Genomic DNA, 19690 nt, shown 5'->3' with positions numbered 1-19690 from the left:
ATGTTGTTGTTGGGGCTGGGTTAAGACCCAGCCCCAACATGGATAACAATTCCCAATTACACATAGATAACAATGCATATCAGCTGTTTGCCAATGAAGTACCGGAAATGAAGTAAAGAAAAATGTGATGGCAAAATATGAGCTTATTTTTTGTTAAAATGTCTCACGCGTTTTAAGAAGACTGGGCGAACAAGTATATACAGACGAAGTATATACAAGGCGAATCACGTAAAGTGTCCACTATTGATTTTAGACTAACTTTCCCTCAATAATCAAATAACATTTGTCCCACCAAAACAACCCCAAGGAATACCTGAAAACATTATACATTTTTTTAAATGTCCAAAGCCCAAAATAATTACAAATTAACTCGTTCATAGCTCACGATTGACAAATACTTAAGTATGTCATATTGAACATAATTTTAAAGCTTTTGTTAATACAAAAGGTTTGACGGAAGCAACAGGAGCAGCAGTCAGTGGAGATTACATATAGCTCGTTATGAATATATTTTTATAAAAATCAGACAAATTGAAATTATTTTATTCTGTAGGCTTGCTGTGGCGAGGGTATTATTTTATTCACATCAATTTACTGTGGGATGTTTGTTTTTAATCACTGGACCAAAAATATTAAATTCAAAATATGTACTAAAATACAAAAAAATATTCCTGAAGAAGTAGGTATGTTAGAGGTAGAATATAGAATGTCAGCAGGGTGTAATGCGAGGTCCGGGGGCTCGGATGCCACAGATTTGGCAGGGTCCCGGAGTCACCTACCTTGAGACAGTTTCATCATACAGGTATATAAGCGACGGTTGCCAGGGAGTCTCCACTCTGACACCATGGCCGCTTATAAGGTACGTACACAACTACACTCTCAGTCCACAATTATTGTTCTATTATGTTTGAAAAAGTTTTTGTTATTAAAAAAAAATATAAAACATGTATTTTTGGCAACATGCACCTGAATTAGATTTTTTTTCAATCTTGTAAATACCAGCCCATTCTTTAGTTTGGTTAAGTAATAACCTAAATATGTTAGGTATGTAATAACGATGTGTTTAATTAATTACCTTATAACTTTTAAAAATGTAGTAAAAAGAAGTTTTTGTATTAGTTTAGTTTATGCATGAAATAACAACTCTCACTATCTGTAGTGATCCGTCACAAACAAATGTGTCAATTCGCTGACTTTTTGCATAGTATTTATTTAAACAGTAGATACACAATACCTGTTTATTTGAAATGTTCATTGTTTATATCTGATTCATTCTGGATTCGGTTTATTTCGTATTCACTAACTATCTTTGCTTTGCGAGACGTAGCTGTTGTATTGTTCAAGGCATACATTATAAATATACCCAGGCGGCTCCCAACAAAAAACATGTCAAGCCCAAAACACACAGAACACTTTCCGCGCAACAAATAGAGACAACACTCTTATCGTCTGTATCCTTTCCCTTTTGCTTTCATGAAGCTTATATTCATTTTTCATCTCGATTTCAAAACGTTACTTTTTGAAAATGTAGTAAATTTAATACTAAATTTGAATAAGTGTTCTTTGAGAAAAAAAGAGCCTATGCACTTTATCATTTTTATTGAAGAGACTTTTTCAGATATTATGGATTAATAAAAATACATACATCTAACGGGTGAAATATAGTAATAAAACGTTATTTAAAATCTCGCATATAATCACGAAACAAGTTCCTTCAATTCAGTCACTACCGGTACATGAGGCATGCGATATTATTCTGCCTAATCAAGATCACATACATTACAAGAATATCGAGTAACGAGTGTAACAAGTATTTCGAAGTCATTATCAAGTAAGTGCTTTCTTATAGTATTAAAACAAATTAATTATTTGTTAAGGCTTAACAGCTCAATGAAACATTACAGCATTTTTATCCTTGGATTTGCAAATTTTTTATCCACTCAAATTTTGTAATTTATTTTTACTCGGTTCGAATGAATCTAAATAACTTAATAAGGAGGAGTTGCCACTAGTTATGCCGTGTATACTGGTTGAGGCCATTCACCCCTTTGCTGTAGTCCTTTCGTAGTAAAATATTATTTATTTTGAATCCAGATGGGCAATCATAATTTACCAATAGTAAAAATTCTTAAAGGGTTTAGATAGTTGTAATTCTTGGTCATATTATTCATCTTTTTTCTTGTAACAGATGCGAGACTAAACATTTGATAGTAAAATATTCCTTATCGTTTCCAAATAAATTGCTTTCTATATTTAAATCATCCAATTTTTTTTATGAAAGCATTGTGAAATAGGGTAGAAGCGGCTTATTAATAAGATATAGTAAGGCAGATGACGTTTGCGCATGACATGTATACATGATCAGCGTACGCGTACTGTAATACTAAATTGGAGTGAACAGTTACATCTAGTTAGGTCACCTACTTTACCGAGATTATTTAATATTTCGGAATTTTAATCCCATAAAATTGAATAACTTTAACTACTCGACCACTTACTTATGGTCAATAATTTAATACCAGGGGTTGCATATATCGCCAGCAATACAATAAAACCTGAAGATTTAAATTCGCAGCGCATATTTACTGCACTTCTTGAAATATTATGTGTTTATATGTTTACAAATGGTCTTTACCTATAGCTTTATTTACCCAATCACTAGAGTGACTGATCTACCGTGTTTTGTCCACAGTTTGTCATCCTCAGCGCCCTGCTGGCCGCCGCCCACGCAGGAGGCCCTGCTGCCTACCAGACTTACTCCCCCTCCATCAGCTACGACGGTTTCGTCGGCTCCAGCCACGAGAGCACAATCAAGGGCTACCACGGCGACTCAGTGTCTCAGATCTCCAAGTCTGTCGTGTCCCCTTACTCCTCTGTCAGCAAGTTCGTCTCCAAGAGCACCGGACCTAGCTACGCTTACGCTCCCACAGTCAGCTACGCCGCTCCCGCCGTCTCTTACGCCGCTCCCGCTGTGAGCTACGCCGCACCCACTTACGCCGCCCCCGCCTACGCTGCCTCCTACTACGGAGCTGGATACGCCGCCCCTGTTGTCAAGACAGCTTATGCCGCTCCCGCAGTCTCCTACGCCACTCCTGCCGTATCTTACGCTGCCCCTGTTGTGAAGACCGTTGCCCCTGTCTCTTATGCCGCCCCCACTTACGCTTCTGCTTACTACGGTAAGGCATACGCCACCCCCGCTGTCTCTTATGCCGCTCCCGCTGCCTACCACGCTCCTGCCGTCTCTTATGCCGCTCCCGTCGTCAAGACTGTTGCTCCCACTCTCTCCTACGCCGCCCCCACCTACGCTTCCTCCTACTACGGTAAGGCATATGCCGCCCCCGCCGTATCCTACGCCGCTCCCGCTGTCTCCTACGCCGCTCCCGTAGTCAAGACAGTCGCCCCTGTCTCCTACGCCGCCCCTGTGGCCTACGCCGCTCACGCTCCCGTTGTCAAGACCGTTGCTCCTGCTTACGGATACTCTGCTGCCCCCTCAGTCGCCCATGTCACCTACGGCTCTGCCCTCACCAGCTACGCCTGGTAATTCTCCAAACACCTCAGCTAGTCTGTACCATCTGTAGAGATTTATTTAGTTACCGACTAAATGACTGAATTTTTATATTTATTACACATTTGTTGTAGAATGTAAAATACATTTCTTTACAGACCAAACCTATGCATTAGTATTATATCCTTCAATTTCTTATTTTTAAGTAGAACCATATCTTCCACCAACTGTAGTTTGTATTGTATTCTTTAACATAGTAAAAGAAAAATACTTATAGGATCAAGCCATGGTAGTACTAAACAATTAAGGGGGCAAATTTCCGTGAACAAAACCTCCAATATTTTGCCAAAATAAATATTGAAATTAAGTGATTGTTATGAGTATACAGTTTTATAAAAACCTCGAGCCAAAAAAGATCAATCTGGTTATGTTCGGCATTCATGTATACTTATAACTTTAAACGTTCGTATTTTTTTTTTCTTATTTCATATTTTTTTACTTTCGTGTTCATGCCACTTAATTCTGCATGTGTTATTGTCTTAAATACTATTGCGGTAATTTCTAAAACTGCTACGTACAAAAAGATGCTCCGTGGCATAATGCATTCAGGTATAGAAAAAAGGAAGAGTACCGGTAAGTGTTATGTTCACCGTACAAATATCTATACACTAGTTATCATATAATAATGCAGCTGAAGTCAAGGGCAATAATGGAAATCAGGAAGCTAAAAAAATAGGACATATAGGTTTGAACTACTTCTCCCTTAAAAGAATTTGTACACAGATCTTTTTAAACTACTTAGACACTACAAAACAAAAGAATTCTGGGAAATATTTAAAAAGATCAGGCTATACCTTTATTGCCATTAAAGCCGTAACTATGTGGATACGAATCATCCGCAGTCTTGTAGTGAAGTTAATTGCAGTCAATGATTTGGAATGCATTTAAAATAGTCAGTAGTATCCAATAACTGCGCGAGATTATTTTGGAAGTGTCACAGCTTCAAGATGTATATTCTTTTGGATTCATCAGTCAGAGTAAAAGACAAACTACTCTGACACAACTGAGATTAAACAGTAACGATACCACGTCATCGTTCATCAAATTGGCAGTGGTGAGTTAGTTTTCTCCTGCTGACCCATCAGCAACTACTATCAATGTTTATCAGTGATACAGCGTTCTATCACTACAAGTTAACATTCTAACAGAAAGAACCAATGGAAACGCATTTTCCATTGATGTGAGATATATGCATGCTACAAAATCAAGTTTGCAGGTTCACTAGTTAGAAATAATAACTATCCTAGGATATTTAGCTACAGAAAAACCCAGTAACTCGAAGGTCGATGTAACTAAACAGTCAACTGACCTAACCCACGAAAAGAGTTATTTAGTTTTTAAAATTTAGCTCAAATTTGTGAATATTTGACATTTCTTTGATAATTGTTTACTCAATATATATAAATACCCATCTATGTAGGTAATTAATTTATATGTAAATATTAGTCTGTTATGTATTTAACTATCACAACCCATTAAACATTTAAATGTTCGGATAACTCGCCAACTCCCAAACCCTGGGTCCACAAATTGTCAACATAGTGATGAGCTTTTACTATATCATATATTGGTGATTTTCTATTTTTTTAATAAGGTACAAAGGAAATAAAAGGTTTAACCTCAAAGGCAATGACAAATATTCTAAACATACTCAGGAATGAATGCTGTATACTGTATGTATCGTTTAATCAATTATATCAATTGGTTACGTCACTAAGTGTGTATTTTAACCCAAATATGAGTGAAGGATGGGTGTAGGATGGGTGGCGCGATCTTTCAGTCTTGTTAGTGACTAAGGCCGACATATTTTCAATATTTTCAGATCCGTAGGTGCAAACCTACCTACCTCTGACCAGTAACTATACTCAAGGTAAAAATACTTACAAACACGATTATACTAATAAATATTTTATTACCTAGAGGATATTGTATTCAAGGAGTATCATCTTGGACCTAATAGTCATCTTACTCCAAGATATACATTAATGTATTTTATATCATACTAGCAACAGAGCCCGCTGTGGTTAAATACGACGGTCTCTACAAATATAGTACATAAAATGATTTATTGACAAAATATAAACAAAGAAAACTCAAGGAAACAATAATACAGCAATCAGCTGTTAAATTATTAACACATGTTCCATATGATCAGATTATGGGTTCCGACAAACCCATAACTACTACAATAAAATTGCAAATCCCCGCCGCGCCGCAGCAAACTTGCAGAATAAGGGAATTTCCATTTGTCTGATTTGATTTGCAATTAATTATATTTAAAAAAAACAATATGTTTAACGAGTACCTAGGTTTGCTGCTACAGGGCGGCTAATAAAGTGTGTTTTTAGTAGAATATTAAAACCTTGGTAAGATAAATTTACCTAGTTTGATCAAAATATATACAGTACATTTTATAAACAAGCAAACTACAACATTTTACAATATTCTCCACAAAAATAACATAGTAATTTTAAATTTGCTTCGTAACCAATAAGCGTAAAAAACAACAAACATGCTGATTCTGTTTTTTACTCTTTAAAGTAGTCTAGAAAGCAATAAGGAAATCTTTTGTTTTGAGGGTCAAAAATTAGAAAAACAAATGTTTACACCATAAAACCCCGTTCCCATGGTCCGATTATGCTGGTTTGCGAACTCATTCAAGTTTATGCCACCCTTCACCTTTAAGACAAATTTCATCTAAGTCGGACAAAAATTACTCGAGTTGTCGTGTTTACGGGCACACACACATAATATAAATTTTTTTACGGATAGTGTTTTTGACCTCTGTGGACATTCAAATAAAAAAGTAAATCGGTCCCAGGCCTATGTCCCACATTAGACCTACAGTAAAAGCTACTTCCCTATAGGGAAATTCACTAAAATCTAACTTTTGTTACTATTTTTTGCAAATATACACGGATGAAGCTTTCCAGCGACGCATCAATAATTGACAAAATCAATCCAGTAGAACTGGAATTTGGTAGTACAATTTTTAAACTGAATTATTACACTATTGGATTATATTTTCCAAGCAAGTTTTAGAATGAACGTAATTATTGAATTAAACCATCGAATAGCACAGTGCCACTGCCAACTACTAGCCTAATTTCTGCCATATACACAAACTATTTAACCAAAAATATCTAAAATGAACACTGATTGTAATCCATAGCCATTTTATAGGACTTCTGTTGAAAGTATTCAACTCTTAAAGAAAAAAAATACAATTTTGGTAGGAGTATGTTCTGTTGTATTGTGGAATTGTAACAATTGTTGGCTGGTCAATACAGATGTGATGTCTACCCACAGTTCCCAATCAGATTATCGTCATGTCAATCATAACAGTTTGTGACAATCAGCTGGTCGCCTGTTTGTTGCAACATATGTGTCAGGTTCAGTGTTGAGCTCACGACCTTGTAGGTCACCGAGGACTGTGGCGTGAGAGTGCGAGGACCTCGGTTACATAACCTCCAACACAACTGACGGGCGACGCCCATCGTCTCCAGGTCATTGACGACCACTATAGACTGACTACCTACACTCTCGCTCTTCTTCCTCTTCACTCCCCGCACTTGTGCAAATGTACAAGTACTGCAGTTTAAAATAGAATCCGGGGATGGATCATGAAATCAAAAACCAATTAAAATGGAGTGAAAAGAATTCTACCGGTTAATGTTAGGTTCCCCTTATGTTATCAAATATGTTCACAGTGCCAGAACAATACACTGTAGTAAATAACTTTAGGCCAATTAATTCACTCCTATAATATCTCATTTGAAATTCAAAGTAACAAATCTTCGTAAGTCTAAATTATTTACTACGAAGTTGTAGATAAATTTTAATTAAGATTTAGAAACTATGCATGTTAAAAGAGCAAAATCTATTTAGATTGTAATATAACTGGCAACATTAACGTATAATAGCTTCGCTAGGCTACAGTTTACGTTAATTTTTATTTTTTATTTTTTTTACACACAGTTTGTTTTTTTTTTAGCAATGAAAGTTTGTTACTTTTTTGCCAAGTATCAATGTCATCCAAGTGCATGGGCGCTAATCCCCTCAATACTCACACATCTTGCTGAAGAAGACACACACACACCAAGTATCAGTATCATCCTAGTGCATGGACGCTAATCTCCTTAATACTCACACATCTTGCTGAAGAAGACACACACACACACACACACACCAAGTATCTTAGTCTACCACAGTTTAATAACTTAACAGTGCTGCGATACTTTAGCTTTGAGTATTAAAGCACGGTATTTAATAGCAGTTGAGTATATTTAACCCATTGGATTTTAACTTAACCCTACCGTCAATATTAGCCCAAATCTTTAGGGGCCCTGTTCCATCAACCGGATGAAGGAGTACAAGGGTTGTGGACCGTTGACAGTTGACCATCGTTTATTATAGTGCCAGGATAGTAAGTGATGAGGTTCATCTCCGACACCTATCTATCATCCTTGAGTTGGTCAACACCAACCCTCAACACTTTCACTCATGGACTTCACTAATGCAACGTATAAAAAAGGAACATATTAAGTGTCGATGTCTTCCTAGTGCATGGACACCAATCACCTCAATACTCAAACATCTTGCAGAAGAAGGGACACACACCAAGTATCATTTTCATCCTAGTGCATGGACACCAATCACTTCAATACTCAAACATCTTGCTGAAGAAAGGACACATACACACACCAAGTATCATTGTCATCCTAGTGCATGGACATCAATCACCTCAATACTCACACATCTTTCTGAAAAAGGGCCAAACACCAAGTATCATTGTCATCTCTAGTGCATGAACAACAATTCACTCAATTTCTAATAAACTCAATTTCTTAGTAATTCATCATAGGATATTTAGCTTTTTATAAAAAAAATCAGAAAGACAAGAATACAGCATATAAAAACATAAGTCCTACTGAAGAAGGGACACACCAATTATCTCTATAATCCTGATCTTAGTGAACAACAAACCTCTTCATACTTACACATTCTACTGAAGAAGGTACACCAAGTATCTTTATATTCATGGCTCTAATGAACACGAACCACCTTCCCTCTTCTAGATCACACAAATTGATACACCCCTCTAGTGAAGGAACGCATCTACGGTTCAATTTCCTCTCCACCCCTTGTAAAATTGTTATGTGAGGTATCATCTGGTATTAAACCAGCCACCATCAATTATTCATTATTTTTAACTTAGCAGATTTTGAAGCTTATCTTTAAGTTCGAGATAACAATACCAGCGTAAATAATCGTTGGTTTTAGTGGTTTTACCTTCTAAATATAGTTTAGGTGCATAAACTAAATTAATTAAATAATGTAGTATGCTGCTATTGTTGGTTCATAATTTCCTTTCAAGTGTGATCACCTTTAATTAAATTAACGTTTATATATTTAAGTAAGGTGTCAGTATGATGCCTTTGTAGTGTGTAGGCTATATGATCCATACTTAAAACAGTTCTATGTACTAAATAGGAAGTCTTGATAACTAAAATAATATCAGATCCAAATAAAGTGGAGATCGTTGAATGGTGTTTTCTTATCTTCACGTTCTATGGGATCTAGCTGAGAACTACTTCAGGCTAGGCCAAGAGAGTCGCGGCATTATTACAGGTAAAACCCAGATTGACAGGATTTGAACCCGGGACCTCGGGTACCCAATGTATAGTGTGGAATTCGTTTAAATGCACTATGGACATAATGTTAAAAAACTATTGTATTAAAATTTGCTATAAACATAATGTAATATCTATTTTATCACCTTATGGAATAGAAATGATGTCAAAAGCCTCCCGTAAGTTCCGGATTATGAAGTTGTCTTACCAATCCGGCCTGTTTAAATAAATACACGTTACATACAAAATAAAACCACCTAATTTTTCAGTGACGGTTGTGAGAGAAATGCCTGCTACAAATCACTAAGTGTTCTCGTTAGTCTTAATAATTCATCATAGGATATTTAGCTTTTTATAAAAAAATTTAGAAAGACAAGAATACAGCATATAAAATTATAAGTCAATATAGTCAGTCAATATAAGTTCAGTTTTTTTTTTAATGTGTCATTGAAGGGGATTTATATTTTATGGAACGTTTTCCATAACGAAGGTTTAACATAATCTAGCCTTTTTAAAATAGCAATACTATACTAGCAGTTACGCGACGTGCGTTTATTTTGAATAGTAGGTAATTTGCTCTTTACGATAAATAATAAAAATGTATACCAAAAACTAAAATATAATATTCTACTTAATTGCCAGTGGATACAAAATGTTTTTTATTTTTTCTTTAGGTGTATAAATATATTAGTTTTAGTTACAGCTGTCCGTGTGAAAATCATACATTATCTAAATTTAAACCGGCAATAGTCAGGGATTGCACTGCCTTACAATGATGATTGTGAAAGCAACACGCAAAGGAAATTGTAGTCGCTTGAAATCAAAGAGTAATTCGTATGAAATCATTGGTATTCTTGGGATTAAGACTATTTTCTCCTTAAACTTACCACTGATGATTTTTGCTTCGATCAAGTTTGGTGACATTTTTTTAATCGTCAGTCTGGTTCCGTTGCACAGCTTGGGTAATGTGGTGGTTTAATGACAAATTGGGAGGCATTTGAATAGCTGAGATATCACGATTATTATCAACTTAATAATTAATTTATGTAAGATTGTGTGGGTATAGAACACAAGATAAAAATATTAAGGCATTGCCATCCCTTTTTGTTTATATTACTTTGATAAACATTTTATGTTTACATATTTAATAGTGGAGAAGTTAAACGTTGATGAGTGTACAGGTGTACTGCGATTGGAAAATATGTTTAGACTTATCCAAAAGTAAAATAGGTTTCAAATTTATTTATTTAATCCTTTCCTATTAACATTTGGTCAAAAAAACTTTTTACCTAGCACGTAGCAGCAAATCTTTGTACAGTACTCATAAAAATCTAATGTTTTTTTAATGGTGAATAGATAATGACTCGTTTATGGAAACATTTTTGTTCAAATCCAAGCAGTCAAATTTAAATGACTCGTTTGGCCTGCACGTTTGCTGCAGTGAGGGTTATTACCTATGATGACTTAAAAAATATTCATAGGTAATAATATTTTCCTTAAATATAAAGTTTAATTTGTATACCAAGTGAGGTAGATTTCGAGCCAAAATGCCATTTGTGTTAGACCATCAATTAATTATTCTGTGTAACAGAAGATCGGCTTTATATAGTGAAAGAGCCAGTTTTTGAACCGTGGCCTTGCAAACTAATACAATAATCTTTACCAGCATAAACTCACAGACAGAAAAAGAGGAAAATGTCTAAATATAGTGTACACAATACAAAATATACATATATTAGTTTCAGTAATATACTATTTTACAGTAGTACTGATAGTTTTAGCTATCAGTAGATAGATTGAAGTTTAGGGGTGAACGCTCCAAATACAGCAGAGCAGTTGAAATGTTTTCGTTTGCTTGTCCAGAGTTGTGTGGTCGGTTATTGTTGTCGAGGGCAGTTCAAGAGGTCCCTCATGTCTGCTGCCCACCACCCGGGCGTGTCTGACCTCTTTACACTCACACTCACACACTCACACATATACACATATACGCACACGCACATAATAGTCACGCACAAAGATCCTACGCAACAGCTTCATAGCTCGCACAAAAGATATGTTTAGTTCCATACGTTTACATGCCACATATATTCAGTTTTTTTTCACATAGTTTGTAATATTCCTATATTTTTTATTCCTCACAGTTTATTTAATTGAAAGCTTTAAATTATACAGTATAGGCCCTACACCTAATAAAGTGGCAAAATAATGATTTTCATAAAAAGCCAAAAGACTAATTAAATATTTATTAATTATGAAATACGTTTTAAAAGTTGTTAAAGAAGTGCTAGAATGAACTTCCTATTGAGTTGTAAACCAGTGTAATAGAAGTGGGAGGGGGTGGAGATGGGAAGGGGGTTGCTGAGGAGGCGATTTTGCTAAGCAATGATGGATGGTTACACCTAACAAAGGAGCACTTCAATATAAGCAGTAGTTGCCCTGGAGATATATTATAAGGCGTCACTTACCTCAGTAAAGGCGTTTTATCATGACAGTTCCGGACGGAACATACATGTTCTGCCATAAATGAACAGTTTGTAATCACTTACTATGACTCTGGTTGGGGTGGCTTATTACTTAATTGCTAAATACGTTACAGTAACTTTCAAATGAGTCTTATTTACGTCCAAACAAGCAATGTCCCTTAGAAAAGGTTTGATTAAACACGAACGAAAAAATAAATACAAATTTAAGTAATTGAGGTGTTTTCGTGTTTTAACAAGTAGATATGGAAGAACTAGTTTGTTTCAACCTATTGAAACACAATAAATTATGGATCGTGAGAGAGGTCAGGGCCATTGAGGAGTTCATGGTTCGAACTAGCAACAGGCTCAAAAGGTCACCTTCACGTCTCTATCTTAATGTTTAATATAATATTAAGCCTGGATTGTTGAAACACTTACATAGTATTACTATAAACCAGATTAAACATATCTTCAATTGTGATGGGTGAATATAGCTGTATCTTTCTACTAAAGTAGTTGTGCTATTACCAGTTTAATTAGAATTGATTAACGATTGAGTAAAATTTTCTTCATTTGATATATAAGATTGTGTACCTCAAATCCACGTTACTGTATAAGGATTTTGTTTATTAATTTATTGAATGCAAATTTATTTGCATATGAATGTGATCTAAACTAGCTTTGAGAATCAAAATTTACGTCTCTCGGCCTTATATTGTTTACATAAACTGCTGTTTTAAAAAATTAGACCTAATTAAAAATGTTACTGTTAATCAGGCTGTCTGTGTGTCAGCCAGTATGTTTTTAACTGTACCATTATACAGGGTTAGTAAAAAGTGTGGAGACCCCCTGTTATTTTTTTAACGGTCCATACTAGAAAAACTAAACTCGGCACACCTTTATGGCATGTTATGAAGTACTTTTTGGGCATAACCATCACTTGGTGTATATCCCCGAAATGGGGGATTTTGGGGGAAACTCAAAAATTTCAAATACAAAGACCTATCGAGTGACCCCTCATTTTGAAGGTCCTGGTATAAGAAAACAAAAAACGCAAATTAGAGGTCTTTATCTCAATCCAGAAAAAAATGGCAGCCAATTGAAATTCTCAGAAGTTAAATTTAACTTGCAGCTTTCCAAGTCTGGAGACCCCCTGTAAATTTTGTAGCGGCTCACACTAGGAAAACTAAACTCTACACACCTTTTTGGCATGTTATGAAGTACTTTTTAAGCCTAATAGCTACTTGCTTACCAAACCCAAAATGGGGGATTTTGGGGGAAACTCAAAAGTTTTAAATGATAAGCACCATCAAGTGACCCCTCATTTTGAAGGTCCTGGTAAAGGAAAACTAACATAGCAAACTAGAGGTTTCTATCTCAATCCAGTAAAAAATGGAAGCTGATTGAAACCTTTAGAAATTGGAAATAACTTGCAATTTTATATTCAATTGGCTGCCATATTTTACTGTGTTAAGATAGAGACCTATAGTTTGCGTTGTTAGTTTTCTTTTATTATGACCTTCAAAATGAGGGGTCACTCGATGAGGCTTATCATTTAACATTTTTGAGTTTCCCCCAAAATCCCCCATTTTGGGTTTGGGACTTTCAATGATAATTTCAATTGGATGCCTTTTTGTACTGAACTGAGATAGAGACCTCTAGTTTGCGTTGTTGGTTTTCTTTTATTATGACCTTCAAAATGAGGGGTCACTTGATGGTGCTTATCATTTAAAACATTTGAGTTTCCCCCAAAATCCCCCATTTTGGGTTTGGTAAGCAAGTAGCTATTAGGCTTAAAAAGTACTTCATAACATGCCAAAAAGGTGTGTAGAGTTTAGTTTTCCTAGTGTGAGCCGCAACAAAATTTACAGGGGGTCTCCAGACTTGGAAAGCTGCAAGTTAAATTCAACTTTGGAGAATTTCAATTGGCTGCCATTTTTTACTGGATTGAGATAAAGACCTCTAGTTTGCGTTTTTTGTTTTCTTATACCAGGACCTTCAAAATGAGAGGTCACTCGATAGGTCTTTGTGTTTGAAATTTTTGAGTTTCCCCCAAAATCCCCCGTTTCGGGGATATACACCAAGTGATGGTTATGCCCAAAAAGTACTTCATAACATGCCATAAAGGTGTGCCGAGTTTAGTTTTTCTAGTATGGACCGTTAAAAAAATAACAGGGGGTCTCCACACTTTTTACTAACCCTGTATAGATCATCCATCGTAAAGTTTGGCCTGGCGCGTCCAACGTCGATTTATGATTTTACCCTGAATCATAATCAATTTATTATAAAAGCTGTTTTATAATGTCACAAATGACTGGAGGGAATTATTGTAAATAATTCTAATGTGGACCGTCAAATGTTTTAGTCAAACACACAGTAAAATTTTTTTTTTTTTTTAGTTCAATACTCGTCACGAAATTCCCATTTCGGGGCGAGATAGTGTTTTACATGCAAGTCGACTAGTGAAATATACTATTTCTGTATTCTTTTTAGACCAGAAAGTCGTTGTTTACAGAGATGGGCCAGTAAAATCAACTGGCTTACGGTACCTACTCCATCTGGTCACAAACGATCTATAGACTACAATAATGTTATGCTGTCGAAAAAGCTACATCCAACCTCCTTAGCGCGTATAGACTCGTTCACCGCAACGTTGCAAATACAGCATTGGTGTAAATCGCTTCAATTGGCGAGTGCCAGCGAGTAGGGTAGTGCGATTATTCACTATTAAAATGCGTGACCATAGGAAATATTGTAAAATTCCACATGAAATAATAGGTCAATGGAAAATTTCGAAACAGATTTATCATACAGCAGATTTTTTGATAATATTTAATAACACGATCGTACCACAAACACCTGATGTGAGAGAGTGTTTAGAGTGTTTACAGCTTTGGTAGATTAGTAAGAGTAGAGTCACAGGAATACTAATGAAACACCTACTGTGTGTCTTTTTAGCTTTGTTTACGTGGTGAAGTAAAGCGCAGTAGTGTAAACAATATCGCTGTTGTATGCAATGTGTAACATGCGTTTTGATGAAATGACATGGTACATAAAATGGTTAGTGAGTTTGTGTTGCATTTTAGTTTACAGGGTGTGTTTTAACCATACTGTGGCATGATAGCAAATTCCTTGTAGTAGCTTGCAAGCTTGGATGCTTAAGAACATTAAGACTGGGACGGGTGGCGTCGTCCTGTAATCCAACTAATAGGAGGTCACGAATTGTGGATATTTATAGGGACGCACTGTGAATGCGATGCTCTCTGGTGTGGATTAACGTCCGCACTAGTGAGTACTACGACTACCCGCAGTACTATCCTAGTAATTAGAACAATTCGTTAACTACGAGGAAAAATGTGGTTCGGATTCCATTATAAACTGTAGGTCCCTTAGTTGGTATTAGCTGTATGAGCTATTAATTAACAGCTGTGTCTAAGGAACATGTTGGCCTTAGTCACTAACAAGACTACAAGATCGCGCCACTCATCCTACACTCATCCTTCACTCATATTTGGGTTAAGATAGTGGCGTCCCAATCTTAAATAATTGAATTGAATTAATTTAATCTCACTCAACGAAAATGTTGTTGTAACTTGTAATATAACTTGTAGGCCGTGTGTTGGATAATATTGTAACGTTACAGTAAACTGAACTTTGAGGTTGTAGTGGCTTGTAATTCCAATAACACAGACAATGAAGAATGCTTACATCCATCAGCAGTTGATGGATTCAACGGCTTCAACACTGCAGCTCTATTGTTGAAGTGTTTCATGTTCATATTACATACTTAACATTTAACAATGAAGATTGCAATGACGTACAATTACATCGACACGTGTTTGGGACATAATAAACTAAAAAGTCTAGTGGATCATCTTTATGTATAAGCTTTTCTTTGATTAAATTATATCAAAATTTCCAAGGCAAGGAAATATGCTAAAAAATCGTATCTTTATAAATAGTTATTGGGTCTAATAATTGTTATGAGCTACATTTTCATTTGAGTGTGTGTTGATTGTATGAGTTATGTAATATCTTGTTGATTGTCAACCGCTAGTAGTTAGTTAGTTATGTGTGCTATCCAAATGCATGCTATGGATGCATGTATATGTAGCTTGTGTATGTGTTCAAGCAAGATATGTTTGATCTAAGTTTAGTCCCCTGTACCATCATACATCACATCACACGTAATATGTTTGTCCAACTATTGCATGACAATGCCACAGTGTAATCATAGTGAATGCGTTTCTGTGTTCCACGGGGCAATGGGATTTTTTGTATTTTAAATTTCGAGTTCATTGGACGAGTAATTCAGTAAGTGTATGTACACAAACTGTATACTCTATAAGTTTTGCTGACATTTTCTTCTGATTATAGAGAATTTCCTATCTAGGCAATAAGCTATTACCGTTGATCACATGGCCTTCGGTCTTCGTTTTGATGTCTACGAATGCCAAAAACACCATCCGTTAAAATTCACACACACCCATGTGTAGGTGTGTGTGTGTCCGTTATAACGAAATTATGCACGAACGTGTATTCGAGAGACGGTCATTCGAGAGAGTTGGCAAACAAGCATGATCGGACGATGGAAACGGGGTTTTATGTGGTAAAAATTGGGGGTTTCTCCATTTTAACCCTCTAAACATAAACGTTTGTAATTTCTTACCAAAACATCTAATAAAACTAAAAAAAATAATAATTTAATAGATTAAAGCGTTGTTGTATGCCTAATTGTTACGGAGGAAATTCCAAAAACCTATTATTATATGAACGTAGAATATATTTATAGTTTGCTTGTTTTTTTATATACTAAAAAACAAGTCTAACAAGTTCATTAATCTATTTATTTCATACTAAGCTGTTAAAATTTCACTCACAGCACATTTCAATATCTTCCCTGTAGCATCACTAAGTACTCATTAAATCTAACGTCTTTTAAATAATTATGAACTCTTATATTTGTGTGGAAATCTTTTGTTCAAAATCAAATTAGGAAATGGAAATTCGCTTGTCTGCAGGTTCGTTACGGCGGGAGTGTATTTTCGTACTATTGACATGAATACTCACTATTGTTGGTCAATAAACAGTTTGAATTGTATAAATTTGTCATTTCTGTTTTTTAAGTGGTTTTCTAAGCAGACGTAATCTCGACCTTTCAATAGATCGCTTAGACGAGTAGATTTTTTGAAGATATCGTACCTAGTTCCAATATTGCAGAGTGGTATTTGACGATTCCATTGGCATTGATTTAAGGAGCCCCTCTTCTCAGAACTCGTTTCTGTCGAATCAGGCGAGCTCAGCTAAGAACCAAACAATCGTAAAAATTAATTGACTAAAGTGCAAAACTAAGTTAATTAGTTCAGCGAATTCGATCTTAGACTAGAAAAAGATTTAATAATTTATTATTGATAATAACCAATATTAAAGAATGGTTTTGCTATTTAGAATTTGAATAATTAACCACTTAATAACTTAGTGTATAAATTACATTAAATTATTATATCTAACTGGATAACTTGGCTCAGCTACGGTGGAGATTTTCAGTATAAAGTTGAGATTGTTATACAAATCGTTTTACCATGTAATTCAGGAGGAATTTTATTTCGGATCATGAGTCATTTACTGGTTCACCCACTGCAGTAAATTAAAATTGACAAAACTTAAAAAAGTTCTACTAATTACTCATATTTTGCCGAATCTGGTAGTCTTAAACAGAAACTCCTAGATAAAATAACATAAATACTAAAGATTTGGTTAACAAGAAAATCAAACTTCCTACAGAAGACAAATATTAAACAGCAGAAATATATTTAATAAAGTAGTTCTAACTGCATTTCATTCTTTTGTCCATTCAATAAATGAATTCACTTGACCCTTTAAAATTCGGTGACAGCGTAGCTGTAAGAAATTTGTTTACATCATTCTTATGTTATTCGGTATTTTTATTTTAAATTGGATTTACTGTATGTCACAAATACATATAGATAAACCTTTTTCACTACAATGGTGATGGGTGGGTGAAAAACTAAATATTAGTGGTTTCGAGACTGGTTCGAATGATTTGAAGAAAATGCAATCAAAACTCCATCCATATCTAGCTGATTTATCTCTCTGAGGCTTGTTTCGAAATGGTAACATCCTTGTATTGTTAAATAGCGGGAGAGTCATAATTTACTCTGGTTACAATAACTGTTTTATATCTAGACAACCATATATTTACCATACATTTTCAATTTATTGCAATTAATATATAATAAAAAAGTAAGTAAATAACAAACTAGTATGCAACAATAAATGAATAGTTTACGTCTTTGACCACTATTTGATACACCTTCTCTGTTTTGATGGTATGATCCATGTAGCAAGTAGAAAAGATAAATGAGTATCATAATCGGATTGTGTGATTAAAGTATAAATATTATAAGACACAGATATTTAATAAATTATTTTCTTAAAACACATGTTATAGACTGTAGAGTTTATTATTATTCTGAGACTACCAACGAATGTCAGTTGGCTCATAAACAGTTTGTTAAAATTAGCTTTTTATTTATAATATCATATTAAATTATTTTGAATCACTGTAAAAAGGAGAAAGATATTTTTCCTGTTTAGTAAGAGTGAATGTACTACTTGGGTTTACAGAACAATAGCCGTAAATAAAATTCAATTATTTAATAGTTTTGGCCTTTTGTAGTGATACTTTTGATGTCTTCACACAGGACTAAATACAATACAAACTCCTAACCTGATCCATTTAATTTCTAGATGAGATGGAAACAACGTAGTTTGTCCAACTAATTAACCATTCCTCTTCTCGTGTCCTCATGAGGTATTCTCTCTAGTAATATTTGGGAAACAAGAGGAACGGCCAGAAGCACATTATCCTTTGTTCACGTTTTACGAATCTTTTAATTATTAATGGTTATTAAAGTGAATGAAATGGTACCTAATAAAATCAATATGCGTAAATTTCAAACAAACAATTGTGGTTATACAGGGTGTCCATAAAAAACGTTTCAGGACTTTGGGAAATGAATCCCCATACTAAAAGGAAGAAAAAAGTTTATGGGAAGGTATGTCCGAAAATCCATATTTACCCAGATATCCGCCATTTTGTTTTTTATACAAAAATATTTTTATCTGTGAAGTTTTTTATTCGATGATTATGAAACTTGGTAAACATGTTACCATACACAAGACCTATAATAGAAAAAATAATAAAGTTGTTCCGATTGTAAATTTCAAAATGGCGGCCGTTTGAATTTTTCTAACTTAAATAACTCGAAAACGGCTAATTCTATGAAAAAATGTCAATAATACTTTTTTTATCATTTTTAATTTCCTATCAAACGATACCAAGATCAAAAAGATCGGACAAAATATAACTGAAATATACCGGTTTTTGTGTAAAAATAAGGCAAATTAGTCGGGGAACCCTTAATTTTTGCCTTATTTTTACACAAAAACCGGTATATTTCAGTTATCTTTTGTCCGATCTTTTTGATCTTGGTATCGTAAAAAGTATTCTTGACATTTTTTCATAGAATTAGCCGTTTTCGAGTTATTTAAGTTAGAAAAATTCAAACGGACGCCATTTCGAAATTTACAATCGGAACAACTTTATTATTTTTTCTATTATAGGTCTTGTGTATGGTAACATGTTTACCAAGTTTCATAATCATCGAACAAAAAACTTCACAGATAAAAATATTTTTGTATAAAAAACAAAATGGCGGATATCTGGGTAAATATGGATTTTCGGACATACCTTCCCATAAACTTTTTTCTTCCTTTTAGTATGAGGATTCATTTCCCAAAGTCCTGAAACGTTTTTTATGGACACCCTGTATAAATGTTAACATACCGTTCTTAATAAAATTAATAATATAGGCCTTGTTGAAAAGTATAAATAACGCAAAAGCACTAAAAATGCACGATATTTATCATATATCACCCACACCCCACACTCCGTGGTATAACATGAATATTTTTGGCAATTAAAACTTGTGTAACGCAGAAGAAAA

The 19690-nt window shown here is 34.7% G+C and overlaps 1 protein-coding gene across 1 annotated transcript; it reads left to right on the top strand.

Moving 5' to 3' along the window:
- Positions 1-844: 844 nt before the first annotated feature.
- On the top strand, positions 845-3669 carry LOC128982049 (cuticle protein 16.5-like). The gene is made up of 2 exons (XM_054401091.1): positions 845-859; positions 2693-3669. Exons 1-2 carry the CDS (start codon positions 845-847, stop codon positions 3539-3541), a joined length of 864 nt encoding a protein of 287 aa, XP_054257066.1. The 3' UTR covers positions 3542-3669.
- Positions 3670-19690: the final 16021 nt, after the last annotated feature.

This window comes from Macrosteles quadrilineatus, unplaced genomic scaffold (assembly GCF_028750875.1).
Source record: "Macrosteles quadrilineatus isolate MER2022 unplaced genomic scaffold, UCM_ALF_1.0 Scaffold_1__1_contigs__length_201487025, whole genome shotgun sequence".
Classification (NCBI taxonomy): domain Eukaryota; kingdom Metazoa; phylum Arthropoda; class Insecta; order Hemiptera; family Cicadellidae; genus Macrosteles; species Macrosteles quadrilineatus.
This window is presented reverse-complemented; position numbering and strand designations above follow the sequence as displayed.